Here is a 27,800-nt window from a genome sequence, read left to right as displayed (position 1 = left end):
ATCTAGCTTAGCCTCTTTCAACAAAGTGCTCTGAGGGTAACAAACAATTGTATCTTTGACCATTAAGCACTAAAGCATTTTCGTTCAAGGGGTCATGTTCTTTCCTACCCTTTCCCTCCCCCACACCGGTGTGTCTTTGCCTGAAATACTGAGTGCAGTTCTGGGCTCCACAGTTTAAAAAGGATGTCGAGATGCTTGAGAGCATGTAGAGGAGGGCAACAAAGCTGCTCCAGGGGAGGTTCAAACAGGATATTAGGAAAACCTGCTTTATCATGAGGGTGGTCAAATACTGAAACAGGCTTCCTGAGAGGTGGTTGATGTCCCGTGCTTGCGTGTGTTTAAACAGCATTTGGATTATGCCCTTAAATTATATGTTTTAAGTGGTGGTCTGACAGTTGGAACTCAGTCTCTGTAGGTCCCTTCCAACTAAAACTATTCTACTCTGTTCCTATCCTGTACTGTAACTGAATCTGCTTACACTTACAGAAGTGCTACAGGATTGTGTGATGACCACATGCCCCAGGACAGTCAGCAAGAGTAACTAAACCCTGCTTTCCCATTCCTAAACATTCACCATTTCTCCTTTTCCAGCCCTAAAGTGAGTCCTCACAAGCATGTGTGAAATTGGGCACACACCAACCTATTCCTTTACCTGGCCACACAGTGGAAGCACAAAACCTACAGTGATGTGTGGGGCTTTGAGAAGAGTCAGTACGATAATCAGTATGATCAGACACCTGAGAGGTAAGCCAACACAAAGCAGCTCCTGTGGTCTGCAGGCAAGTGACTGCTGCAGAATTTCTTGAAATGAGCAATGTCACATAAAAGAACTCAAATCTTTAGCCTCTCCATTTAGCCTGTTCAGTGGATGATGAGATTGGAAGACCTGATTTTTAAAATATATATTATTAACATTTACTGAGCAATGGGAGTAAATTCGGAACTGTTCAGAGCAAAAGATAGTGACAAACTCTTCCTGGAGAAGCTCCCTCTCAATCTGACAGTCCACCTCATTTTTCAGCAATTGCATAAGTACCAAGAATTGTCCTATTGTACAATTAAACCCACCATTTGACTAGCATAAAATTTTCCAGCACGTGTGCCATACTGGGCTTAAATATGGATAAGAAACTATGCAGACAAGGAGTGCATTCCAAAGAGCATTTAGTTTTATAAATATTTGAGTTCTCAGATTTTGAGTAGTGGCATAAATAAATAATGTCTCCAATACTCCATACAAAATACTTTGAAGAACACTTAATTACTTTCATCCAGAAGTACAATCCAACCCTAAATTCTTTGGTAAACCTATCAAACTGTCTTGGCTCACAAAGCTCTTGGGATCTGTGAGCTTTAGTTACACTGTCCTTGGAAGGAGGTAAAACTGGGTATTTTGGGGAGGTCCTGTTCCCCTCAGCCCATCTTATACTCTGTCAGTTAAGACTGAGAAATACTCTACATGCAGCTCAGCCAGCAGTTATGCAGACCAGATGGCAGTTTTCCCTCTAGTGCTGTCATTATTTTATCAACTTCAGCTCTGATTCAAAAAGGATGTGGACATATCCCAAAAACACACACACTGCAAAGAGGGAAAAGGACATCCTGGCAAACATTTCACTTCAGAGGCCTTCTTCATACATTTAAATAACGAAGAAGGTTACCTTGGTGCAATTCGTCTCCACAGAAAAGAGCAAAATGTGCACAGTGGTCTCTTACAAGTCCTCCACCAGATGCTTTCTGGCACTCTAAGCCACCAGTTTCTGTGATCTTGGCTTTGAAAAAAAAGTGTTTGCTTCCAGAGGGGAACACAGTTTCCCCTGTGTGGTGGGTAAAACGGATCTTGCCATGATGTCTGGTGGTAAGTTAAAGTCTGATGTTCAATTATTGGCAAACCAAGGAGGTTCTCAGCTTTAACAATGACTGGAGCCATTCTTACTCATTTAAAATGGTCTTATTGTGGTTTTTAACTACTTTTACACTGGACAAACAAGTTCATCCAGAACCCACCAAAATATACTAAGGGTTTATCGTAAGCATTCAAAAACCAGCAGCAGTAAAACTATCATCAACTATAACCTACTGCAGGAAGACTGGAGGAACTCTGGATTTTTATCTGCCATTAAGAAAACCCCTAAAAATAGTTCCAATAGTTTAGCTTCATCTTCTGATAATTACCTTCACTTGTGCTCTGACTTCTTGGAGCATAGAAGTAATATCACATTTTGGCACCAGAGCTGACAAAACAGACTGCAGTTTTTGTTGGTCCAGGTTTGAGATGAGCAGCTGATCCAGGCTAAAAAGAACAGGAGAAAAAAAGGAAAATAAAGTGTATTTCTAGACTGTGTAGACATTTTAGGTATACAGTAAAATTTGCATTGGGGTAAGCAACAGAGGGGCAGCTGAACAGCAAGCAGAAAAGTCTTGGGCATGGGTAAGAAATGGTGTGTGCCGGGACAGCGAGAAGGCAGAAAGAAGACAATTTGCAACAACTCTGAAAATCAGTCCCCACTTGACTCCCCAACTGTTTTCCCAATGATCTGAGCAACAGACATTAACAAAACCAGGCAGAAAGCTATTTCTGAAGCCTGCATACTTTCAAGGGCAGACAACAAGCTTGCTTGTCATCCCTCAAGGGTGGGCAGGAGGCAGAGACTGCTGATTCATGCCAAATAACAACCAAAAGAACAGCTAGAAGGGTCACATGAAATGAGCTCAACCCTGCCAGGATAAAGCATTCCATCCCATACTGAAGCATAGCTGCAACTAAGCAGCATTGCTGCAGCTTTGAAATGCAACTGAGCAACAAAGAAATTGGTCTCAGGGACAAAGCTGAAGTGCGCTTTCGTCAGGAGAGGCTTGCAGGGATGAAATAAAAGACGGCTGATGGAAACAGCCAACACTGACCTGAGGGACCAGCTGTTTCCTAGGTGCTCTGCATCTGGAGAGCCACCATGGGGTGCGTCATCATCCGAGGCCGACCCCGGGGTCCCCGAGCTGCTGTCCCGAGGGCTGCCACTGCCCGTCCCTCCTGCCTTGATAGGGCTGCCCTGGCTTGGCAAGACGAGGGATCTCCGGGGAGTGATCTCCAGCTCTGTTTTGAAGCAGGCGGGCTGGGGTGGCCCTGAGAAGCCCTCACCACAAAGCTTGTCCAGGTCGGGCATGCTGAGTGCCCGCAGCTCCCGCAGCCTGGAGCGGGACAGCGGCAGCCGGCCCAGAACTCGGCTGCGCCGCACCTGCGAAGCCGCAGGAGGAAAGGGGGCCTGGTCTGCCCCAGTGCTGCCCTCCTCACTCCTTTGGGTCTTTCCTTCCTTCATGACACCCTCTGCTGAATGAGTTGGCTCCATGTTTATGGATGACTTGGCCATGGTATCGGCTGGGCTCGGTGTGCTGCCATAGGAGCTCAAGCTGCGCCGTAAAGCCCGTGGTGTGTCAGCAGGGCTGGATGCAGCAGCCATCCCACTGCATGACCTCCTGCCAAGCTGGGACCGTGTGGCCGAGTGGATATCGATGGCCTTCACGATGGGTCGGTCGAAATTCGCCAGGTTTTCAAAGGATTTGATCCTTTGTTTGACAGAAAAGGATGAGGTAGGTTCGTGTGGCCAGTTCAGCTCGTAGTAGTAGTAATTCCTCCTGAAACTCCTCAGTTTGTCCGTGGCAGAATAAGTAATGTCACTGGCAGAGGGGGATGTGTCATGCATCCTCTGGCAGCTTTTGGAGCTGTATACCTGCTCCTTCCCACTCTGGCCATTTGGCAGGCTGAGATGCACCATCTGTAATGGACCCATCACTGCCTGGGGACATTTTCTGTCTGAAGAATGGCCCTGGGGACCTGGTACAGGATGAAGCTCCACAGCATGGCAGTTCTCCCTTAAGTGACCTGATAACTGGGCTGGCATCGAGTATGTCCTTGTCACAGGTTTTGACAAGCCATAGATATTTCTGTCTCTGGCAATATCCACTTTTGAGAAATACTCTGTGGTCCCCATTTCTTCAGTCAGTTGATGCATCTCTGTGTTCACCTCTTCATTTTTCTCCAGCAATGGCAGCTGCAAAAATGGTGCTGGTGAGGAAGAGGCAGAAGATGAGGAAGAGGAGGAGGAGGATGAAAGCTTCACCTCAATGAAACTGCGCTGAATCTCCTGCCCTTCTTGCTGCTCCAGCTGAACTGCAGGAGACCTCAATGAAGAAGAGCCTCCAGCAGATGCTCCAGCATTTTGCAAATCCAACTGCCTAATGTCATCTGCACTATAGATGCTCTTCATTGTGTTCAGGTTCATTCCAGAATTCTCAGTTCTCCCTGTCATATATTCAACTTTCATTGTCCCTTGAGAGGATGAAGCAACTTTGGATTGACCATCTCTCGCTCTGAAGTCATCCACCTTAACACTCTTACCCTGACACACTGCAGGCTGCATGGAAGCTTGCTTTTCTTTTGATTTTCCCCATGCTTGCTGCAGATCTGTTAGTTGCCCACAGCCACCACATTTCATTTCACCGCATGCTGTTGGGTTGCTGGCACCATTCAGGGAAGGCAGGAGTGAATCTTCAGAAAAGACCAGAGATGGTTTATTTTCCAGCTCAGATTTCAGAGTCTTTGAGGCTGCTGAAATGCTCTTGCTCAGATCTAGATTTGTAGGTGAGTTACGGGGCAACAGTGCTTTCTTTCCCAAAAGTTTAGGAGACAGCTGTGGAGAAACAGAAGTCCTTTTCTGATCAGCCCCACTGACTTTGGTAATATTAACATTGGAAGAATCTGAACTTGCCTTTGCTTTGCTTTTGATTGTGAAACCTTTTAGCTTTGGTCCTCCTTTGGCCTTCTGGTTATTCAACAGGGTTTCCATTATACTTTTTTGTGCTATTCCTTTCGACTCCTGACAAGACTTTTTCTGCAAAGATGGGCTGTGCGGTACTGCTGCTTCTTTGCAGTGATTTGTGCCCGAGCTTTGGACTTTTCCATTTGAAGTCCTTCCTGAAGTCACAGAGTTAGCTTTCTCATTTTTCCCTGGCAAGTCATGAGTTGTATTAGCCTTTGGATCTTTAGATCTGGAGGGAAATGGTGACCTGAGTGATATTGCTCTTGCTGATGTTGCGTTCACATGATTGCTGTCTGTTTTAGACAAGCTGGACAAACTGTTGGTTTCTTTCTTTGCTAAACAATAGGTAACAGTGTGATTACAGTCATCAACCACCATTTCATTTTCAGATTTGGATCTCTGTTCATCATGACATCCTTCTTTCTCGGGCAAGTTGTTCTCCAAGCCACTGACGTTCCTAGCAGAGCAAAAGCTTGTCTTTTTGCAGTGCAAAGACCCTTTCTCTTCAACAGATTCACAGCATTTCATGTGTCCATTACTGATCCCCAGACCCACTTGTTCTTCTGCACTTAAGGCACCATTGTTATGGAACATGTAAACTTCAGGGACATCAACTGAATTCTTTAGGATGTTTTTTTCTGGCAGAAAGACTGAGGAAGGAGAACACAGGGAAGCAGAGGAGACTTCTGAACACCGCGAGGGACATGAATTCGGACCACTGCAGTCTTCCAAGCCCAGTTTGCTGATGCTTGACTCCAGTGACCCACACATTGCACAGTCTTCAGATTGCAGAACTTTGCCACTAAAGTGATGTGCTGGTGCCAGAGAGGATGAGCTTGTCACAGATGTGAGATGCTGCTCCTGAGAAGGCTTTTGCAGCTCATCATTCACGCAACAAATCTCAATTTGCTCATCATCTGACTCCAATGCAGCACAGACTGATGGGGCATTAGCAGCAGCACACGGCCCAAGCAACATGTCACTAGCACTGTCAAATGTTTCTGTAACAGACTCTGCATCTGAGTGAGAATCTTCTGCAGCCCCATACATAGACTTTGGAAACGCATCACTTCTTTTACCCTCTGGACAGCTTGTTGCAGGCAACTCGTCCTCACTTAAACTGCTAAAGTTCCTAGAATAGTTATTTAAAGAGTTTTTATTCACAGTAAAAAGTTTGCCTGTGTTAATAGAGTCTAACACAGACAGCCCCAGAACCACCCCTTGTGCATTTGTTGAGCAATTCGTAGTCTTCTCTGACAGCTCCTCCTTCACCTGACGTGGCTCAGAACCAGGGCAGCCTTCATCGGTCCCACAGCAGCACATTGTGGTGGACTCATCTCGGAAGGGGCTCTCTGCTCGCGATGGGGTGCGCGAAGCCCTGTTTTCAGGACCACCCATTTGGTTGAGCAAGTCATCAATATTGGTGACAGGCATGCAATCTTCGGCACGGCTGCTCTTTGTGGTACCTCTCTGCACATCTTTGGTTATGGCATCAGGTGGCAGTGTCATTCTCTCAATTCCACAGCCAGCGTTTTGCAAACCTGCTCCTTCTTGCTTCCCAGCACTCAGTTCTTCCTCAGCTGAGAGGATGCTGCTGACATCAGCTTGATTTTGAGTGTCAACTGCTGGAGACAGGATGAGGTTTGTAAATCTGCTGACAGCTGCATCATGATTTGAAAGAAGTAAGAATAAAAAAGAAATGCAAAATTCTGTCAGATGCAGGAAGTGATATCAAAGAACACCACATTTCATTATAAAAATAGACACCCACGTACTCAGACTAGATAGTTTCCTTTTTCCTTGTACTCCTCCTCTTCTGCAATCATGTTTACAACACCTCCAATTTATCATAACCCTGCGTATTTCACTAGCATCAGGAAGGAAGAACCCTCCCATCCAGGCTGAGCAGTCACAATCTGTTTAACTCTCATCTCTGAGATTTAAACAGTCAAGCAGCTAGCTACCAAAGCATCAGTGTGCAGTAAGCCAGGCTCAGCAGTGCTGTTTCTCACTGCTTGTTTGATTGAAAACGCCTCCAAATTGGTTGCACAGAGTATACAAAGCCCTGCCATAGCAACCAAAGGTGAGCAGGTAACAGTGACAAGCAGGGCGTGAACACCTTCAGTCTGATCCTCCTGACTCTCCTGCAGGTGCTTAATGTAACATGCATGGGTGATGTTGCAAAGCCAGTGTGCTTAATGCATGTATGTGACTCCTGGCACAGATCTTTCCTCGCTTACAATATATGCTTTACCCACTCCTGCGCAACACATTAAGCTCCCTGTCACTGCTGCACTTCAATATGTACCAGTTCACTGCTGCACTTCAATATGCACCAGTTCACCCATTGCCCCATTTTCTTAATTTTCACTAGTTCACCCCCAATATTGCTTGCACTTTCCTACATTGCTTCTGGGACACGCGCCCACATCTATGCTGTCTTCCCAAGACTGGTTACTACCAGATAGGCTCAGAAAGTGTATGGGGAAGCAGGAATACATTCACAAAGTCAGCATCCCATCCTGCTCGTTCAAACACATCTGCATGTTTCTCTAATCCTTGAATGAGCCTGCAGGTCTGTCCACACTGTTTATCTTATGTACCTGTGTCAATAAAGCTCCAAGCTCATCCTGGAGTCAATAGAGGGGAAGATATCCTCTTCTCTGCCAGAAAGGCAGAGCAAAAGGAAAGCAGATAAAGAAGTGCCAGTATGCTCCTACCCCAGTGCTGGTGGACTGCAAGATGCAAAGCAATAAGGAAACATGAAAAGGACACTCTGCTAAACCAGGAATTCCTTAAAGAACAACTGGAACTGAAGCATTTTGAAGCAATTTAGGCTCACAGGCATTAATAGGTACATGAAGAAGATCATAAGCTAGAACAAAGCAAAACATTATGTTCTTCCTGAGTTTGGAAAGTGTGTTTTTCTTTTTCAAACATTCACTTCCACATCATGAAATCTGTACAGTCTGTGGGGAAGCATTTATTGCTGCAGGAGCATAAATCATCCCTGAGCAGAAACTGAAGAGGTATCAAGTGCTTCAATTCAAAACAGAAAAGTTTTTATAAGATGCATGCAAACAGGGACTTTGATAAGATTCTGGTTATCCTGGGCTTCATGACACAAAAAAGCATTTTATTTTCTAGCTGTCCACTCCCAAAAACACTGCTTACTGTTTAGATCTTAAAACAGACAGATGTAGTTATAAAGGGTCAATGTACTTCCTGAAAGGGCACAGTAGAAAAGTGGGCTGTCAGTACAAGGCTGCTGCCAAGTTAGCTCCAGGTATGCACAAAATGACTCAGACCTCAGCAAAGGCCAACAGGAAGGACATACTGAAAAGGGGAGTTCTGAACACTTAACATAGATGTAGGTTTCCTCCCTTCATCATGGCACTGAGGAGTAAACTGAAGCCTGGTTTGGTACTGAGGGGCTTTTAATCTGAATTAATGTGGGAAGGAGGAAAGCAGATGATCAGACTAGTACTCATAATAAATGGTACAAAAGCAAAACTACTCTCTTCTCACCTGGTACTGCTTTCTGGATCTCCAGGGTTACAGATGTAGGAAGACACTGCATAAGCAAGCAGATTTCCTCATACGTCATCTTACTGACCGGGATACTGTTGATGGTGGTAATCTCATCTCCTACAGTCATCTTGCCCATTGATCCCTGATGCAATGACAGAACAAAGGAATTAGAAATACACCTTTGCCATAGGGGCAAAGACTGCAGGGAAGCAATTTATGGCCTACAAGCAACATTCCCTATTTCACATTCACAGAGCACAAGTACCACTGCTGTCAGTTTGCCAACATAAAGAGCAGGCTGAGTCTTTGCCAGGAGAGGAACTGATGCCCATCCTCAACTAGAAAGAGCTGCTGGGTTCTCTGAGGGATGAGCATTAAGATGGAGGACACAGCCCCTTTCATTTAAATAGAATGGTCTGGATTCGATCTAGTTTCTTCAAGACTGGAATTCTGTCTACCATGTTCTGTTTTGCCTGTCGGAATTACATCCCTGGTCAAAAGCTCTTAGACTAATTAGACTCCCCTAGACTCCTGGACAAAGAAGGAACTTTTAAAGTAAAAAAAGCAAGTATGTTTCTCATCACAGTGTAATATATCAGAAAAAGAGGCAGGAACAGATCCCAAATCCTGAACTCTTACAGGCCAGTGTGAACTGCTGAGATGTTAACTCACTGTTAAGCCACTGTTAACACCAGTGGCCCTTAAATAAATGAAAAACTGAAACACTGTACACCATAATGTAATATTTCCTCTCTCCTGTCTTAAAAACACATTTTTACCACCAGGATTTACTTATCTTGTTTCTGCCTCTGATAAAATGTAAGAAAACAAAGCAGTGCTTCCTCAAGCTGTAACTTTGGAATGTGGATGTGCACATACATCTCAGTGCATCTGCCTTTCGACCTTCTCAGTTTTGAACCAGCCAGAGTGCACTTCTGAATCAAATATTTAATTGAACAGGCATTTCAGAACCACTTGCCCAGCAGAAGCAATGCCTCCCTTGCACTTTTTCTCCACAGTTCACTAGCTTAACAATGATAATCCCTGCAAAGCAAAAGCATATCACAACAAGGCAATCCAAAATTAATAACTACCCTTTCTGCTGCTCCACCTGGACGTAGCCCTGTGACAACAACCTTTAAGGGCATAGCCTGGATTTCCAAATCCAAGCCAAACGACTCATGCTCATTGCGAACCAGAGTGACAATTTCACCCTGGCACTGCCCAGCCCCATCAGGTGCTTCACACTTCTTGCTGTGAGGGAGCATCCTCGCCACAGGCTTGTTGTAAGAGCCATGCTCCTCTGTCCTCTGCCTCTGAAGACTTCGGCACTCGGTGCTCATCATGCTTTTCACTCTTGTGACTGCTCTGTGCTCCAGTCTCGGTGATCTCTTAGATTCAAGCTGTGCCTCACGGAGTTCCCTCAAACTTAGGCTGCTGAGACGAACCTCAGGCACACTTGAGTAGTCAAATGCTATGATGGGGAAGAAAGGAGAGTCTATTTGCTCTGGTGTGCTGTCTGCAGACTCAATGGAGCTGCTGAAGACAGGGGAAGATGTTTCTGTGCCAATATATCTAGATGAGTTGCTGTCCTGGATATCATCATCAGTTTCTACTGATGAGGTTGTAATGACAATGCCAGCATCCTCCTGGCTCCTGGCCCTCTGGCTTCTTTGCAAATGGGAACTTTCATCATCATCACTGGCATCACCATCATAGAAAACAACCCTTCTCTGCCGATGAAAGGGGCTGCGGGCAGATTTTGGGCTGTCACTGAGGATGCCAGGTCGGACAGACTCCACATGCTTGTTATGAAGACAGGATGGTCTCCCACTGGTTGAAGAAGCCAGACCATTTGCTTTTGCCAATCCTGCTTCTCTAGCACCTAGGAAGAAAAAAAAAAAAAAAAAAAAAAAAAAAAAAAAAAAAAAGTTATATTTTAATTGTATTTATCAGAGATTTTTAATACCACACGTGTCTGCAGCAGAGGACATGTGGATGTTTCCAGAGAAGTTCAGCCTCTCTTCAGACAGCAAAAGCAGCCTTCCCATGTTCTCCCTCCAACTGCAATATACTGTAAGAGCAATGGCAGACAGCTTCGGAATTTATGAGTAATTTCTGAAATTAGTTCATGCCAAATTTGTTTTGTTTTCTGTTTATTTCTAAATTATCACACAAAGAGGAAAGAGATGCACACACCTGTGTATTTTACATTAAGCATTTCTTTCATATCTTGCTTAAATCTAGGATGCTGCTTTTATCATTTTACAGTGAGTGAGAAATCTTTTCTCGAACAAAAACAGATGCATACGGCCATCAGTACTAAAGACTAATTGGCCTGAGAATCCTTTTCATATCCTTTTCATATCCTTTTCAGAAAGAACTGCATCTTACTTTGCAGAAAGTTCCCCACAACATGAAAATGATATTTTTGGGATGAAATAATAAATTTCTGGAGAAAAATAGTAGAAGACAAAGAGATTATTTGACACAATATCCTCTGAATCTGAAATCAGGTGCATGTCAGGAAGGAAATGAAAGATTCTTCCAGTCAATTACTATAAGAAGAAAGATAATATGCAAAAAAATCCAGCGTCAACTTGAACATTTAATTGTTTTTACACTGCTACACATGACATTTTGAAGTTGTGTATTTAAGGTTCCACAGAATACTTTCATTTAAATGTAATCAATCAGATGATCATAAGCCATCTGAAAAAAAAATCCCTGAAGCGTTGTCAATCTAGATTTGGCCAGACCAATCAAATGAAGACATTCTCAGAGCAGCAATTTGGACAAACTACCATGGAAACAGGCACTTCTGAGCACTGCTGTAAACCCTTTCCATCTTCCAGAATTTCATACAACGAGCACTGCTTTGCACTATGCTGCCAGGCATTTCCTATCAGCATAGGAATAGCCATAGCTCTTCTGTAAAGCAAATTAGTGCTCAGTGACTCTCCCCCCATTAACCAAATGATCAGGCATTTCCGTGGCTTATTCATGTTACCGGGAAGAAGAGAGCTGTCATCCAGCAAGCTGCTTCTGTTCTTCTGACGGAGCTGTTCTTCATCACAGGAGCCAGTTACAGCGTCAGAGAATGGGATGTGGCTCGTGCCATCATGTGAGAAGTACTGGGAAAGCTCTGCCTCGGAGCTGACAGATCCCTGCTGAAAAAAGTGAGGCTGGTGACCTACCTCTATCAGTGATTAAAGCCCTTGCCTATGAGCAAGCATAGCAATTTCAACTCATACCACCCTTGTCAGCAAAGGAAGCTTAATACCAATTTATAAAGTAAGGGAACTGCCAGGATATCGAGGACCAAACTGTCAACAACAACACCTTTTTGGCCTGCATAATGAAAGAGATTCCAAATCTCACTGATCTGCAGACGTTCAATACACAAAAGAGAGATGAAACTATTCTCTTCTGTTATCCCTTTACACATGTCCTTCACTTACAGAAGGGCCTGGTTTGTACTTCTGGTCACTGATGTATGACTTCTTTATCTTTCCCCCAAAAAAAGCAACAGAGGCTCCCTTATGGTAACAGCTATAAAGGGAGACTAAGCACTTAACCTTCTGCACGCAGGCTTGGGTCCCTCCTGCTAACACATCCCTGTGTCAGGAGCTTCCTGCAATGCAAGGTTGCCTTTGAGGTGGCAGGAGGTGGAAATCCATAGCTTTCTGTGCCACATTGCTCCTGAAGGCTATGACTGTGCCAACAGGCATTTGCAAAGAGAGCATTAGAATCTAAACATAAGAAACTAACACTCCTACAGAGCTCCTGAAGGAGCATAGAGGTTTGGTTTTGAGCACCCTGCTCAATTGAAGCTTCAGCACTTGAAGCAGCCTGCTTGTGTTTTATCTGATCCTTTACCCGGCTTGCTGGCTCCAGGAAGCGTTTCATCGTCCAGCTGAGGGGAGACGAGGTCTCTCCTTGCTTGGTCTTCACACCAGGAGATGGGGTTTTCTGCACAGCACCTGTTGAACACAGCTTAGTTAGCTGTCAAAAACTAAAGTTGAGGACCATATATCCAAACAACCCCCTTCATTCACCATCTGAGCCAGCAGCTGTGCTTAATCCCACTTATTATCTGAACTGCCTTCATAAAACAAGATTTATTTAACATTTCAGAGGCTCTCCCTCAGATCAGGTGAAATATTACCACAGAAACACATTACGCCCACCAGGCCCAGGGCAGAGCTATGAGCACAGGATGCGCAGGAGATGGTCTCCCTCCCCTGCAACCACAGAAGACAAATTAGCAGTCACTTGGCAGATCTATTGCAAAAAAGGGTCACAGCTGACAAAGATATAAGGATAAATACAAATCTAACATTCTTGTCTGAAAATCACCTCGATGGTCATTCTGCCATTGCCAAGAGCTTGCTTTCATCTGTAACACTTTAGAAGTACTAGCTTTCAAATAATAATCATTAAAAAAAACAACAAAAAACAGTCAAACAAACACCTGAGAATATACCTTGACATGAGCCTAAGAACTGATACAGTACACAATGCACGGATCTTTTCAAATGGACACACCAACACTATTTTGTTGTTGCTTTGCCCTCTAGATAGATAAGCATACACAGGTGGAGTGCCCTGCTGGGGCATTCTCCAAACTGATCATAAAGAGAGGACAGACCAACCATCTCTACTTTCAGACTAGGGCAGCCTCATGAAACACAAAGTAAGCAACGTGATCCATAGATTTGATCCTCTTGAACTGGATGTCTTTGTCTGGCAGTGGACAGTGTGATTTTGTCCTCAGAGCTGGTCAGCTGTTTTGAGGACTCTCAAAGTATTAAGGATGTTGATGAATCAAAGAATGTGTCCTTAAACATTCACACATCTGGAAAAGAATAAATATTTAGGAGGAAAAAGGCTGCTACCTGAGACATGAGAGGAGCCTGTGTCCTTACTCTCGCGGTGAGTAGTTCGTGCAATTGCTTCATCCATCTCCTGCTCAGAAACCTAATGTCAAGTGGGAGACAGAGATCAAACTGGGTAAATAAAATGAATATGAAAGTCTGACCACTTAACACTATAAGCAGGATTCACTTACAACATGCTACCTTTAAAGCCAGAATAAAGAAGACCTAGTTGAAAGGTCCCAAATCTCAGCCTTGATCTATCCAGCCATCTTTGAGAAATTAGGAGGCAGAAGCCAGTCAGTTTCACGAAGATAATAAAGCACCATGTTGTGCAAATAAACAAAACTTTGCTGGACTTAAAGAAGTCAAATAAAGCCATTACGGTACAATTTTAACTCAATTAAATCCTGTATATTGACCCATTGAGAAAATACTACTTTAACATAAACAAAGGCTGCTCTGCACAAGCATACATCAGCAACGGAACATATTCTATACTTAACCTACCGGAAAATACCAGACTTTCCAAGATATTAGCTGTTGTTCCAATTTTAATTTTTCTTTGCTTTAAGAAAAAAAGAGAACCTAATCTGTTATCAGTAATAAATGTTCTTCTGGGTTAGGAATAAATACCATATTAGCTAATTTTCTCCTGAAAGATTGCCATGCACTCAATTATTACTGGCAAATTCCACATAATTTGTAACAGGAATGACTAGTCTGCAGGAGAATATATTTAAAAGCAGAAAGCAAGTTAATTCTGTCAGAAGCAATTTCTGTACACTCTGCTTTACATGAGTTAAAATTCAGCATAAAGAGAGATGAGAAACTTGAATCTTTCTGAACCAAGAAGATCTGAAATACTCCTAAGCAAACTCAGCAGTTTAAACATAGTTTAAACACCACATTTACTCGGAATAAGAAGAACAAAGAAAATTTTGTGGTGTTTCTCTTGGATGTACATGAAAACACCGAAGTGAACGTATTCAGCAACTAAATGTACCGTGGACCTCTTGTGACATAAAATGAGAGATTAAGTATAAGAATGTCTAAAACAACAAGAGCCTTTGCAGAAATACATCTGTTTTCAGATGGTGGCATGACCTTAGCAGCAAACCAAAAGTCTCTGGGCTCCTGGGCATGGGGAGTCCATACAGGACATGGACCAAGCCCCGAGAATGTGCTCCAGGACTTTTACATAAACCACTGGGTACAAGATGCAGAACAAAGCCAGGTGCTGAGCAGATGGCAGCATTTGTTTAAAGCTAAACAAAAATCCACACTTCCGCAAGCTCTGCCAGGTTTGATTCTTTAGCATCCTCCACACCTCAGGCAAATCAAACTCCTTCTATGGAGCAGGATGAGCAAATTCTTAACTACCATTCACAGGTTGATGTATTATAATTAATAAAGACATTAAAAATGATAAAACAACAACGAAAGAATAAACAAATGAATAACAACAGACAAACTCTTCTGTAGATATCCCCCAGTGCTGTCAGAGAAAGGATGACAGTGATATGGGATAAATGTGGGTCCCCATACGAACACTCCATCAGAGATCCAACTATAAAGGATTGTGGATTCAGAATTGCCTGTGGTGGAAACGCTTCAGGGACCCTCCAGCTCAACTTCTAACTCTACTTAGCGATTCCTGGCAAAGGATTTGTTGTTATTTCAAATATTACTTATGAAAAACTGTAAGAGGATACACTTAATAGTTTCCCTCTGTTACTGGGTAATGGCAAGCAATTAGCCTAACTCAGTTCATCTCAGCAGATACCTGGCTGGGTCACTCATCAGCTTTCGAGCCACCACCACAGTGAAATAAAGGGAGGGGGCGAAGGGCAGGCTCTGCTCCATGAGTTCATATTACATGCTTCTTATAGACTATGAAAAGTCTATGTGCCTTGATAATGCAATCAAACAGAATCATCATGCTGGCTCAGCACAGCGTATGGACTCCCCAGAAATACTGTTATCTTAGGCTACAAGTCCAAATCGTAGCCCTTGCCGCTTACCTTTAACTAGCAGAACCAAGGTCTCTTTCTTTTTAGCATCACAAAGCCTTGTGGCAATGGCCATAAACTCTGGGCAGTGTGACTCTATTTGTCTACTGTTGGTATATTTAATTTAGCAGAAAATATACAATTAGTCATAAAGTCAGAAACCTCATTTCTCCTAGCTATGGATTTATTAGGGCCTTTATTTGCAGTCACAAGTTCAAAAGTCGGAGCTCTCTGGACACACTAATGCAAATATTTTTACAGCTTCAGTCCTGTTTAAACAGGAAGGTTTTGTACATTCATGAAATTCTTTGAAATACTGAAATAAAAGAAGTTGTTATTCCTTATAGTTTGGCTGAAAGGGCTTTATCTTTTTTCATCAATTTTTTAAAAAATTGATTGAAAATAATCACTCGCTTGGTAAACCCAGGCTCATTTTCAAATTGCCCTGCACAGATTTCACAGTAGCAGAACATTCCAGATTCTCATTTTTTAATTCCTGAAGGAAAACTTTGATGTTTGGGCAGACTTTGCTCTTTCAAAAGCAATATTCCTATTACTCTATTACAGTTAATCAATTCAATCTGTTGATAATAATTATATTCCTGTCCCTAAATTAAATTCCACTCGCAGACACACAGACAGACTAAATGCAAAATAAGGAGGAAGAAGATTTGTGCTACATTTGACACTTTGTACTAATATGAAGAAAGATGGAAGCACTTCAGCGCAAGTGGTTCCAGGAAAACTACATCCAAACATTGTGTGAAGAGGAGAAAAGCAGCAGGGGCAGTTTAGCATTGCTACAACTTACAAAACTGGAAGGCATCACCACAATCCTTTAGCCTGACTTCTTGCACAATACATATCATAGAAAGAACAATCCAGCACTCTTCACTTGCCACTTTCCTGGCAGCAAGGGTCAAACTGCAGCAGCAGATGAGAAGAACACAGACGTGCTAACATGTTTTCCCCCTACCTTTGGGTTGGGATGCCGACTTATGATAAGGCTGACCGGCCCTGGACCGCATTCACTCAGAATGGCGTAGGCTTCGCTAAGTGCCGCATGACGCAGGCTGACTGAATCTGCCTCCAGGATCTGATCGCCCCGACTGCAGGGAGACATAAAGCCAGTTAATCACATCCGCCTCTTACAAAAACATTCGTACTTTTGACTGGTGGCCAAACTCTTTCAGAGACACAAGTATCTGGAAAAGATTTGCAAAAAAAGCTGGCCTCGCTCTTGCTCTCAGTGACGTGAATGCTTTAAGTCCTGTTGACTTTGCAAGGCAGGTCCAGTGATCCCTTCTGCACTTACAACTAGTGCTACAAACCCTATTAAATCAACAGAGAAAATTGGCTGCATGTGGACTAGGGTGAAAGCAAATTGCAATTCCACTTCTGCATTCAGATACTTGTTGGGCACAGAGAGAAAAAATTAGATTCAGATGGGCCGTTCCTTCCCATCATACTGAATTACTTAACGCAAACACTGATAAGAAATTCATGATGTAGATTTGAGTTTATGAAATGACTCCAGGAAAAAAACTGAGAGAGATAAGAAAGTATTTGCTTCAAATTAATGTACAAAACACACTAAACCAACAAACAGAAGTCCTCCCCCTTCAAAAAAATAACCTGGGAGGAAAGTACAAATTGTTTTCTTTTCTTTTTTTTTTTAACTCTTGCTCATGGCATCCAGACATCTGGAACTATTCAGAAGAGAAGATCATCAAGTAGGGATATCATTAAAGCATTCTCCATAATTACTAAAACATTTTCTTTAAGTAGACACTCAAGCAATCCACTACTGCTGATTTATGCTGGGTTACTTGTGACAGTGGAAATGGGCTTACACTGAGACCACGTGCCAAACACAAAATGGCAACTGCATGTGGCAGCCCTCTGTAGCCTGCAGTCCACGATGAATGCAAAGGCAATTGTGTAATCATGCTGCTGCTCTGCCTACCTTTTAAACACCTCTTAGAAACTAGGAAAAAAGGAATCACTCACGTGGGCTTTTAACTGAGAGGGGGAGTTCAGACACAGAAGGGTTGGGCTCAAACCCTTTCCAGTATTGTAAAGCCAGCATCTGATTAACGAGGTTTTCCAAAATCAAAACCATCCTGTAAGTTTTGGCTTATAGAGCCATAAACCACTGATGGGATAACAGGAGCAATGTCTCAAAGAAGCAAGCTAGAAAACTGGGAAGCTTGCCTGGATATAATCAATCATTTAAACCTAATAACGATGCAGCTGTCGCATGCAGACACAATCAGCACTGCAATCTTGTTCCAAAGAGGTTTACAAGAAAGCAAGCTGGCATTAAAGAATTGTCTCCTGTAGGCATTTCTGTATGGTAGTAAATTTCAAGGGTTTTTTGCAACCACAAAATTATCATCTTTCCTTATTCCAGAAGCCATAATGCTCTATCGCAGTTTCACTGGGGAGCAAGGAAGAACTCTGCCTATCTTGAAAGCAAGGCTGTTATGCAGCACCTCCGCCACAAGTCTGGTGTTGGCCACACAGCCACAGCGTGTCTTCAGCACAGCCTCACTTCCCAGATGTGCTCCTGGCACCCAGCAGCACTTATGCAGCAATGCAGAAAGTGGAAAAGTTCCCTGAATGGCTTGTAAAAACAAGGCTCCCAGGAGAGGAACAGAAAATAATTTTATGTCACTTAATCTAATGTGCAAGGAAGCCCTAGGAGTGATTTCCTCTCTCTCCAAGAGTTCCTTATAGTCATCCAAATGGCACAACAGAGTACGTGAGACAAGCGTGGAGCAGAGATCCTGCCAGACAGTAATGGTAGAAGAGCACTACTGCAGCCTGGGGCACAGCCAGCTGCAAGAACATCCCCCATAGCTCTTCCTATGAGAGTTCCAGGTGACTGAGTTTACATGGGGCTCTGCACACCCCCTCCTAGTGTAGGTTCTCTGACCGCAGCTCTGAGAAAAAGACAGAAGGCTGCGCATCCTTTCTCAAAGGGTGCTAGCAGGCTCAGTTTCCTGCACAGAGAATCAATAAAAGCCAAAAACAAGTCTTAATGATCACGCTGCCTACAGCACACAGAACATTTCTTGAGTATCCCATACCACTTCGGAATGTCTTTCTTTTCATGTTTAATTCTTGGTGAATAGTAAAGTACAAATACTTTCCAGCTACATCAACCAATAGTTAAGAAGAAACTTTCCATTGATTTTACTGTAAAACCACTCCAGCATGTTTGTGTTTTATCTAACCTTAATCTGCCATCCATTTTAGCCACTGATCCTGGGGCCAGGCTGTGGATATATATCCCTGGAGAACTGTTCTCAAGCGTGAGACAACAGGCACCAATGCCGAGTCCAACCCCTGGCTCTGTGAAAAACAAAAAGCACAAAGGAAAGCACTGTTATTCCCTGCTCATTGTACTCACGTAGGACACACAAGCTTTTCTGTTCTCACATCGCATCTGAGATCAAGATTCATGTATTGTTTCAGGGCTGGCCTTAGCTGCAGGAAGCCAGGAAGCCAAGTCCAACAGTGGAAATCAGAGCTGGAAATACCAAATCCTGACTGGTTTCTGAGATCCAGCATTGAAGGGAATGGCTCTGCTCCTGGCAAATGTTCAACATGCCCTGGGAACTGCCCAGGACTGGAAGTGCTACACACAGTCTGACCTGGTCTGAGACACAAAGGAGAAGGAATGGCAGTCCAACAAAGATCTCACTTAAAATTGTTTCAGAAAACAGGAGCATAGGAGATGCTGCTAATTTCACTGCTCTCGTCTGTGAAATACCTGGTGACATCCCTCACCAAAGAGGTATGAAGAAAGATGAGTTTTCTCTGGATCAGAGATTTCCTGTGACCCCTTTTCCCTCTGCCATCCTCCAGTAACTGTATTCATTAACTGTGTACTGAAGTAGGAATTGCTGGACACCTGCTTTCTCCAAATGTTTAATCCAACCTTTAAAAACATCACCCACATCTTTAAAGCAGGCATGCTTGTTCCACCACACTGGGCATATGCATTAAGCTTTCTTTGTGCAATTATCGTTCATGAGATACAGGAGCTCAAACAGCTCACCTGGGCCATTCTGAGCAGTCTGCAGGGATGTGCTTTGCCCAGGGCTGTGCTTTACAAGAAGGGTATGGATAATCTAGTCTGACAAAGGAGCAAATCACTTCTTGCCACATATCTCACAGCCTCACCCCCTTCCAGCAGCACAGACACTGCTACCAGAAGGAACCTCCTGACTGGAACAGCAAGATGTACAAGAGGGAGCAGTTTTGGCATCCGAAAATGTTCTTCTCCATCACTGTGTGATTCAAGAGCAGAACAACAAGGGAAGGTGCCCTGGATATTACACATATTAATTAGCACCTTCTCAGAAACCTCCCCTAAGAAATAAGTGTTCATCCTCCCAGCTCATTGCAACACACCCTCACCTTTATTCAGCGTCACATCCATGACAATTCTGTCCTTTGGGCCGGGGCCTTTGCGGCTGGAGAAGGAACCATCTGCCTCATCAGGGCCAGGCACTGGTGTGCCACCGCTGGCACTGGAGCTGGGTGAGCTGGACCGGCTCAGCAGAGTGGGAGTTGCACAGGGTGTGAGGCTGGGGCTGCGCAGCCGCGTGCGCACCGTCAGGGTCACCACACCTTTCTTGAGTTGCTAGAGAGACAGAGCCCAGCAAGGAGCCATGATAAGCCAGTGTTTGCCAGTAAAACTGTGTATGTTAAATTTGCAGAAAGCAAAAGAACGTAAAGGAGTTAAAGGCACCCAGTAAAGGGGAGTGTGAACCCCCCTTGTGTTACATCCTTGTTACCTTGAACCTCTGGATGGCTTCCTGATGGGTCAGCCCTTGGAGAGACTCTCCATTAACTTCCAGGATTTCATCTCCTGGTAATCAGATACAAAAAAAACGAAAGTCAGCAATGCACAGACCACAGAGATGTAAGAAAACTCCTTTTATATAAGGCAATCTGCTACTATAAGGACTCCAACTAACTGCTCAGTAAAAACCCTCCTACTGTTGTCAGCTCATTTTCACTTGTCCTAATGCCTTTACAAGTTAATGAAGAATTCACAAAGTAAAGATTGCTCTTCAAGATGAGATCCTTAATACACTACTCTCACCCTAACAAATGAACTGAAAATCATCACAGATACTCACTGAAGTCTGAAAATAAGATGTTCATAACATGAAGTCCAAGGGGACCACAAAATCCCCTTTCTTTTATCAGCATCAATAATAGAAATGAGAATCTAGGTGAAGCACTACCACACATCACTCCAAAATCTGCATGGGGAAAAATGGCCTTGCAACCACACAAAGAAAGCAAATGTGTTCCTCTCACCAAGGATCTGTGGAGGGAAAAGTGAGTAGCCCACACACTGTGATAGCAAATGCCCTGCTCACCTCAACAAGCACTTCCCATCGTTATTTCTACCTGCTTATTACAAGCTTCCAGTCCTGGGTTGCACTATTTACACCCCACTGTGCTGAACCTCTTTCATTTTATTAAAAAGAATGGCAAAGTGAGCAGGAACCAGACCCAGTTTCTGCTATTTCACTTCCATCTGTTCAAAATTAGATGGGGTGATGTCACCACCCACGTCTGCCCCTCCTCTGCTTTCTCTGGAGCTTGTGAGCTCTGGATATCCAGTGAAGGCTTGCTGGGTCTTTAGGACAGCTGCTACTTAGCAGCTTCCCTTTCTGAGTGCATAACCTATGCTGCCAGGGCATGAGCATCCCTCTGGCAGTGTGCTGGACAGCTGGCACCCAGTGCAGACTCAAACATGTCACATAAGGATGGGAATGGTAGTAAAAAGAGAGGTAAAACAGGAGCAGATTCCTGTGGGGAGTGGGGATCCCCACCCCTTACAGAACAGTTACAGATCACCACCTTAAGTTTGTGGTCACTTTGCACTTTTAAATCCCTAAGGGTCTGGCTTTGAAGCACACAGGAACACACAGAATGGGCTATACATGTCATATATATTTGAGATCAGGACTTGAGAAACAGTAATAAAACCAGGACATATCTGCTTCTCTGGCCAGCTGAGTGATCCTACTGCAAATCCCATCTTCCATCGTTCCTTTTCCTCTGTCCATGAGCCTTACTGATTGATTCAAATCAGAATTATACCAAGAGGCTCAAAATACACAGGGGCCCAGAAAAGCCTCTCCTGGGCATGCCTCTCTCCATCACCCCTTCTCACACCTGCATCTTTGAGCCAGACATTTCCCTGTTACCAATGAACCGTTGTATCCGAAGAACTGGAGCCTAAGGCATGGGCAAATAAGGGTCACTGTGGCAGAAAAACAACTTCATGCTGTAGTTCTCCCCTCACAAAATGCAACATAACATAATCAAGTCAACTGCTGTGATGAGTCCCCCTCAGGATGGACAGACAGGGTGTGTTACATCCTCCACAGCCTCTTGCTGATGGCCAGGTGCCCAATAAAGCCATACTCGGATTTTTCAGCAGGACTGAAATAGTATCCCACTGTGTTCCTTTACATGCAGTTGGGTTCTCTCTACCATACCTTCCTTAAGCCTTCCATCGGCAGCCGCTGCGCCATTAGGGAATATAGTCTTCACAAAAATCCCCATGCGTCCACGAGCAGAATCCTGACCTCCCACAATGCTGAATCCAAGACCCTGCAGCAAAGAGAGGAGAAGACACAGAGCTGGCACCTTTACTCTATTATCACCTGTCTAAGAAAGACTGCCAGTAACATACTAAGAAGAGATTAAAGAAAACATAATAGCTTCTGATGAATTGCACCGCAATCTTGCTCTCTGCTTGCATCTCCTGACTTACTGTCATTCTAATGGCAAAACACTTATCAACCCAAAAAGCAGCAGCAGGCACCTTAAGCTAAAAGTCAAAAATGTAATTTCGAGATTATTATTTCTTTAACCCTAGATCGATGTATTTATGTTATCCTATTCCAATTTTACATTGCTCTTAAATTGACAGGCACTAGATTCCCCCTCCCTGAGATCTATGGCCAGAATTAACGACAGGTTTCCCTGCTGTCACAGATCCTGCGTATCCTTGTGGAAAAGTATGACATGAGGTCAGTGCTATAATGTCAGGAATGTAGCTGAAAAGGAGCTGGCACAGAGGGCTGTCATGCACACGTACATTTTGAATTATTCTGGAGACAAACACTACACTGTATTTAAATAAATCTTCAGCAATGCATTTCCGAGGGCTCCATCTGTTAGCTCCTGCCCCCATGCTGCCCCAGCTGGCTGCAGGACTGTCTTGCAGAGTTGATCAGAGAAGAGATGAGCACAGCAGAACAAACATCTCCTCCTCCTGCCCAGTCATTTCGCAGCCAAATCACTTCCTCAATCCATCCCCTTACATTTCTCATCTTGTCACCGCTGTATGTACCTCCTCCACGTTAAAGAGAAAAGTTACTGACCAGGTGGATGGGGTGGTGGGACGCTGCTGTGAGTCAGTGATCTGAGGCCAGAGCTATTATCAGCGCCATAGGCAGTGCTGTCCAGCTGAGAGATGCTGCCGGAGCAGGCACTGACACAATGTCATTACAACCCTGTACAGCACATAGTTCCCTTGTTTCACTCCATGAATATGGACCACTGCTGTTATGAGCTGCTGGTACTTTGATAACACACTCCTGATTTCCAGAAAGGAAGCACCCTATCTCCACCTTGCAACACACAATAACTCAAGTGAAATCTTACAGTGCAATTACCAAACGCAAAGCAACCTGCAGAAAGCATGAGGCTCCAAACACACGCTGCAGCTCTCCCCATGTCTATGTGGGGCTGGTTAGGAGAAACAGGGCTGCAAAAGGCAGCAGTACACAAGTCAGCCCACCTTCCCAAAGTGCTGCAGCTCCCCAGGAGAAAAACACTCCATAGAGATTCCACCCAGCAGTGCGAAAATGAGGCCACGTGCTGCAGGGAAATACTTCCCAAGTCCCAGGTCCACACAGAGATAAAAACACAAATGTTTCTGTTCAAATCACAGGCAGCAGTTATTCTAACACAATTAGTGGTTACAAATGTGGAAGACACCTGAAACGGTAGTTCGTTGAGGCAGCTCATGATGACTACAGCTTCATGCTCCCAGCTTGGAGCTAGCTGCAGCACAGCAGATAAGGATGGCTTATGGCACAGGGAGAGATAAGACAACTCCTATGCAAAAAACAAGGTCAAAAATAAGGAGGGGAAAAATAACCAGAACTCACTAAGCAACCTCACTGAAAAGGTCTCAGAACAGGGGGTTACAGCAACTGCATCGACCTAACCAGAGAAGCCATTGCTTCTAACTCCTTCCCAAACTTAAAGCACTAAAAAGAATTTGTGTTGTACTTGAATTGAAAGTCAAAACAAGGCTTTTTAGTCCAAAACACATCCATCTGATGAATTTAAATAGTATTTCAGAAAGGAAAATGCATATTTGTAGCATATTTAAGTGAGAGTATGGACTGGGTTAGGGAAAACAATACACACTGAATATAATGTCTTTTTCTTCCCTGAGCATTCAGCCAGCTGGGACCTCAGAAAAGCACAAACACATTACTGGAGAAAGAAAAAGGACTCTCTGACCCTTAGAATTTAGTGCTCCCAGATAAACAACAAACCAGAAATCTGTTCTGGGGTTTAACACCTAATTACAGTAATTTTCTTTATTATAATGTACCCAGACTCCTCAGAGATACAACGCACTTATCCATAAATATGCACGCAAACAGGTACTCTTCTGTAGTTGCCCCAGCTTCACACACACATGCATATTTATAGAGCCACTTTCAGTATTTGATATCTCAGTAATGACCAGATGCACCAAATCAGAATGAAAGCCACTCCACACTGACTGTATGACACAAATATTGTTTGCTCTGTATTTTGCACGTGAAACTTCATCATTTACATTTCAAAATGGGGTTTTGTTATTGTTACTGCGCTACCTCTGAGAGCAAAAACCAGTTCCTCGCAGCTGCTAAGGGCAGGAGTTACCTTGGCAGTGCCTCCTGCCACACGAGAGAAACCAGATACATGCAGACATCCTCACCTTGCCTTGCCCTTTCATCAGGACAATGTTAGAGATGATGGACGGCTGGGTCAGTCTCCATGGAGATTCCACCTGGGCAGCACTGAAGGAACGAGTGGACTTCTTCACAATGTGGTACTCCTGGTAAACAAGCAAACAAGGGACATGGCTGACTGTGTGGCACAGGCACTAAGATGTCACACCAGGAAAAATTTGAGCATTGTGAAGGAGGGGGGATCTTAATAGATATATTTAGATGAGCATTCAAAGGAGGAAATCCTGGCTTGTTACCGTGAAGTTGAACTTTGCCATAATTTTCCCCCATTTCACACAGAAGGATTATTCCGTAATGTACCAGTCACTATTTAAATTAAAAAGATTAAGGATAGCTTCATGATATACTGAATTCTTTATCTGCTAAAAATAAAGAGCGCCTACATCATTAAGTCATTAGAATTAAGTAGGATTTTTTTAAGTGATCAGATCTCTGGAGCTGCACTTCATGGCATCCAATTCAGGGCCAGTCCACAGCACAAAGACTTGGAAGGAAGTTCTCCATAGGTGGCCAATGCTTCCCATCCCAGCCATGCTTACACTCAGGTTTTGCACTCACCTGTCGAGCTCCTGCCGACTCCAGCTGCTGAGGCAGGGAGTGCTTCCTTCCACCCCGGGAGTATTTCACTGCTATCTCATAGCTGGATTCACCATTTTCTACCATCAGCTCATCATCCTCTCCCACAGACTCTAAGCGGGATCCAGCACCTAGGGAAAAAAACAGAGAAGCATCTCGCAAATGTCTCAGAGCCGCTTCATCTTCTTGCCAGCACACAATAATCATCTCCTGCAAACCTCAGCTTAGAAATGCCTTAAAACAATGATTGCTGCACCCATCCAGGCACTTACAAGCTAAGTTTGATGATCTTCAACTGAAAATCCTTCTGCTGTCACAGCTTTTGTGCCATCTTTCTGTGATGCTGAACTCCTCAGTGCTGTCAGGTGTGGTGGAAGGGAAGAGCAGATAACTGAGCAATTAGCTCAGGGACAGAGAATAAATTCAGCTGTTCTCACCCAATGTCACTTGCATGTGCACCAAGCTCCTGAGCCTAATTCATTTATTTAAAACTAAAAGACCTGACACTGTAGCTGTATTCATTTCTGGAGATGTCACGTCACTTTGAGGGATCTTTTTCTGGAAGGGAAAAAGGATAAACATGCCAAATAATTGCTATTTTCTTTCCTTACGGCTGTGATTCTAGCTGTCTTTAATAGGAGAAGAATACAAGGTCCATATTGGAAGCAGAATGATTTGTCCTGTAGGACAGCCTGTGGTCAGCCTCCAGGCTCCCTGCTCCTCAACCAGCCCTCCTCCCATTCTCATTTTCTCTGGGACTCAGTCCCAGCATTTCCTGCATATTTATCTCTGCATCTTCCTCTGTCTGACAGATAAATACTCAAGACCAGCAAAATTCACGTGAGCTGGATTTTACAAACCAATCTAACTTGAAGTTGCCACAGAAGGGAGCAGCTCTGCTTCCCTTTCCTCTTCTTTGCCCTGCTTTTAAACTGAGCTCAGAAGCCACATGCTGAGGGAGATCCACAGCAAATTGACCCAGGAGAGCTCCAAACCTGTTTTCTGCCAGCCCCTCTTGGCCAGAGCACTGTGTGAGCACTAGGAAGGGAGCAATCACAGAGCTTGTCTTCACTCAGCATTGGAGTTTTACCACTGCATCCATAGGCAGAATCTGTACCTGCCACCCACTGTGCCATTTAATCCCACTATCTGCTTTGCTGTCTTGGGCACAGTGCAAAAACGTGGAGCGCCATAACAATGACGTGTTGATGACACTTGGAGAGACCTCCTCAATCCCAGCCCATTAAATCAAAGTGTATGGAAATAGGTATGGAATGTAGATGTTTAAAAGGAAAGGAAAGAAAAAAAAAAAGAAGAGGAGAGGTGAAGAGAAAGCCCAAAAAAAGAAGCTTACAAAATTTTGTTTCATCTTTCTGTCAATGCAACAGTTCAACTCAGGAGGCAGAACGCAAACATTTAGCAGTTCAAATCTTCCTTCCAGATTAAACTACTGCAGTGTCCAAAGCAAAGAAAACCTACCTCATTTTATGGAGTTAAAAGAAATATACAGCATAAAACCCCTCTGACTGCTGCCTTTTATCAACGCAGCATTACCTTGGGATCGACTTCTGTATTTCAGTATGCCACTTCCCATAGCGGAGCTCTGGTTGTTTCCCTTGGACACTTCTGCAGAAGCTGCATCTTCAGGCTTCTCAGTTTCCACCACCTAAAAAAGTAAGAAAATCTGATTTACTTGTAAACTGGTGGAGCTGATGGAATTCCTCTCATTTTTATTAAGTGACAAAAAAATTCCACTACACGTCACAAAGATGTCACAGGATTAAGCTAGTACCTATAAGTAATTGTCAGCAATATCCTTGAAAGCTATGGAATATTTTTTACCAATGGGTTTGCCTACAGCTTGGTGTGGGCAGGCAGCCTCCACAGGGTACCACTCCAGTGCCTCCCCCAGCACCAGCGCATTCAGGGACTTCCATATGCACTTCAACAAGCTTTTAGTGTAGCTTTTATTGGAATCTTTTCAGCTCAGTACATTTCCAGAACCACCACATCCTTATAGAGATGATCACTTTAATTGTGCACACACCAGTTCCTCTACATTTTCACCCCATTACCCATCACACATCTGCATGATTTTAGACGGCTCACAGAAAGGATGGCAAAACTTTCAATACAAACACTTACTAGTCACATTCGATGTTCAATGCATTATATTAACTCCTGCAAGTCAGTTTGTAAAGAATCCCCCCAAAACCACCAAATACTCCTGTTTTTACTTCCAGTATTACAGCCTACAAATGGCACAGTTTCCCTCAGATCCTATTTCCCATTGCCCCATGCCTCTTCTCCCAAAACCAAGAAAACCAAAGCTTATCTTTTGCACAGTCTATACCTTGTGATTACCATACAGAGGGTAGAAATTTCAGGAAAAAAAGATAAAATTGGCAGATAATGCTGAAGTGGCAACTGCTGTTTGCCTTTGGCTTTTATCCCTCCCCCTTCAATATTAGAAGCTACACACAATTTGTGCACACCATCTATTTCTTGTTGATTTTTCAAGGCATTGCAGCAAAAGCCTCAGAATCCACTTCTGGTACCAAATGGTTTGTAGCTCACAAGCTTCATGTAGCAGAATTCCTCTATAGAAGAAAAATAATGACACTGATACAACCAGAACTGACAATTGGCCATCTTGGTAAGGCATCACTCCGGAAAAAATGTAAAAATAAGTAAATGAAATCCAAGAAACCCAAACCACTGACAAAAACAAGACAGAACGCTTAAGCGAGGTGGCATTTTGCCTCCACCCTGCTGACATAATGCTGCCTGACTGCAGCTCTGCTGACCTGACTGTGAGTGGGAGCTGGGCCATGCATGCAGAGAACTGCACTCTGCACATTTAATGGAAAAGCACAATTTATATTCATGAGCAAACACACCACTCAATCTTTG

General features: G+C 43.7%; 1 protein-coding gene across 14 annotated transcripts in view; it reads right to left on the bottom strand.

Moving 5' to 3' along the window:
* PDZD2 (PDZ domain containing 2) overlaps nt 1-27,800 on the bottom strand; it is a 185,488-nt gene that overhangs the window by 10,451 nt on the left and 147,237 nt on the right. For 11 of the 14 annotated variants that reach the window (XM_085528506.1, XM_085528509.1, XM_085528507.1 and 8 more), the window contains 15 exons: nt 26,442-26,553; nt 24,870-25,018; nt 24,278-24,397; nt 21,768-21,882; nt 20,043-20,116; nt 19,663-19,888; nt 18,474-18,591; nt 16,211-16,343; nt 13,244-13,325; nt 12,225-12,328; nt 11,356-11,515; nt 9,440-10,230; nt 8,343-8,487; nt 2,905-6,475; nt 2,176-2,293 (listed from right to left, as the gene is read on the bottom strand). In XM_085528506.1, coding sequence (XP_085384632.1) covers nt 2,176-2,293; nt 2,905-6,475; nt 8,343-8,487; nt 9,440-10,230; nt 11,356-11,515; nt 12,225-12,328; nt 13,244-13,325; nt 16,211-16,343; nt 18,474-18,591; nt 19,663-19,888; nt 20,043-20,116; nt 21,768-21,882; nt 24,278-24,397; nt 24,870-25,018; nt 26,442-26,553 — 6,018 coding nt within the window. The remainder of the gene's footprint in view (nt 1-2,175; nt 2,294-2,904; nt 6,476-8,342; nt 8,488-9,439; nt 10,231-11,355; nt 11,516-12,224; nt 12,329-13,243; nt 13,326-16,210; nt 16,344-18,473; nt 18,592-19,662; nt 19,889-20,042; nt 20,117-21,767; nt 21,883-24,277; nt 24,398-24,869; nt 25,019-26,441; nt 26,554-27,800) is intronic. The other 3 variants (XM_085528508.1, XM_085528510.1, XM_085528519.1) reach the window with 1 other exon arrangement.

This window comes from Coturnix japonica, chromosome Z (genome assembly GCF_054131305.1).
Source record: "Coturnix japonica strain WE chromosome Z, WE-NBRP24, whole genome shotgun sequence".
In the NCBI taxonomy this organism is placed as follows: Eukaryota; Metazoa; Chordata; class Aves; order Galliformes; family Phasianidae; genus Coturnix; species Coturnix japonica.
Note: the sequence above shows the minus strand (reverse complement) of the source record. Positions and strands in the feature narration are given on the sequence as shown.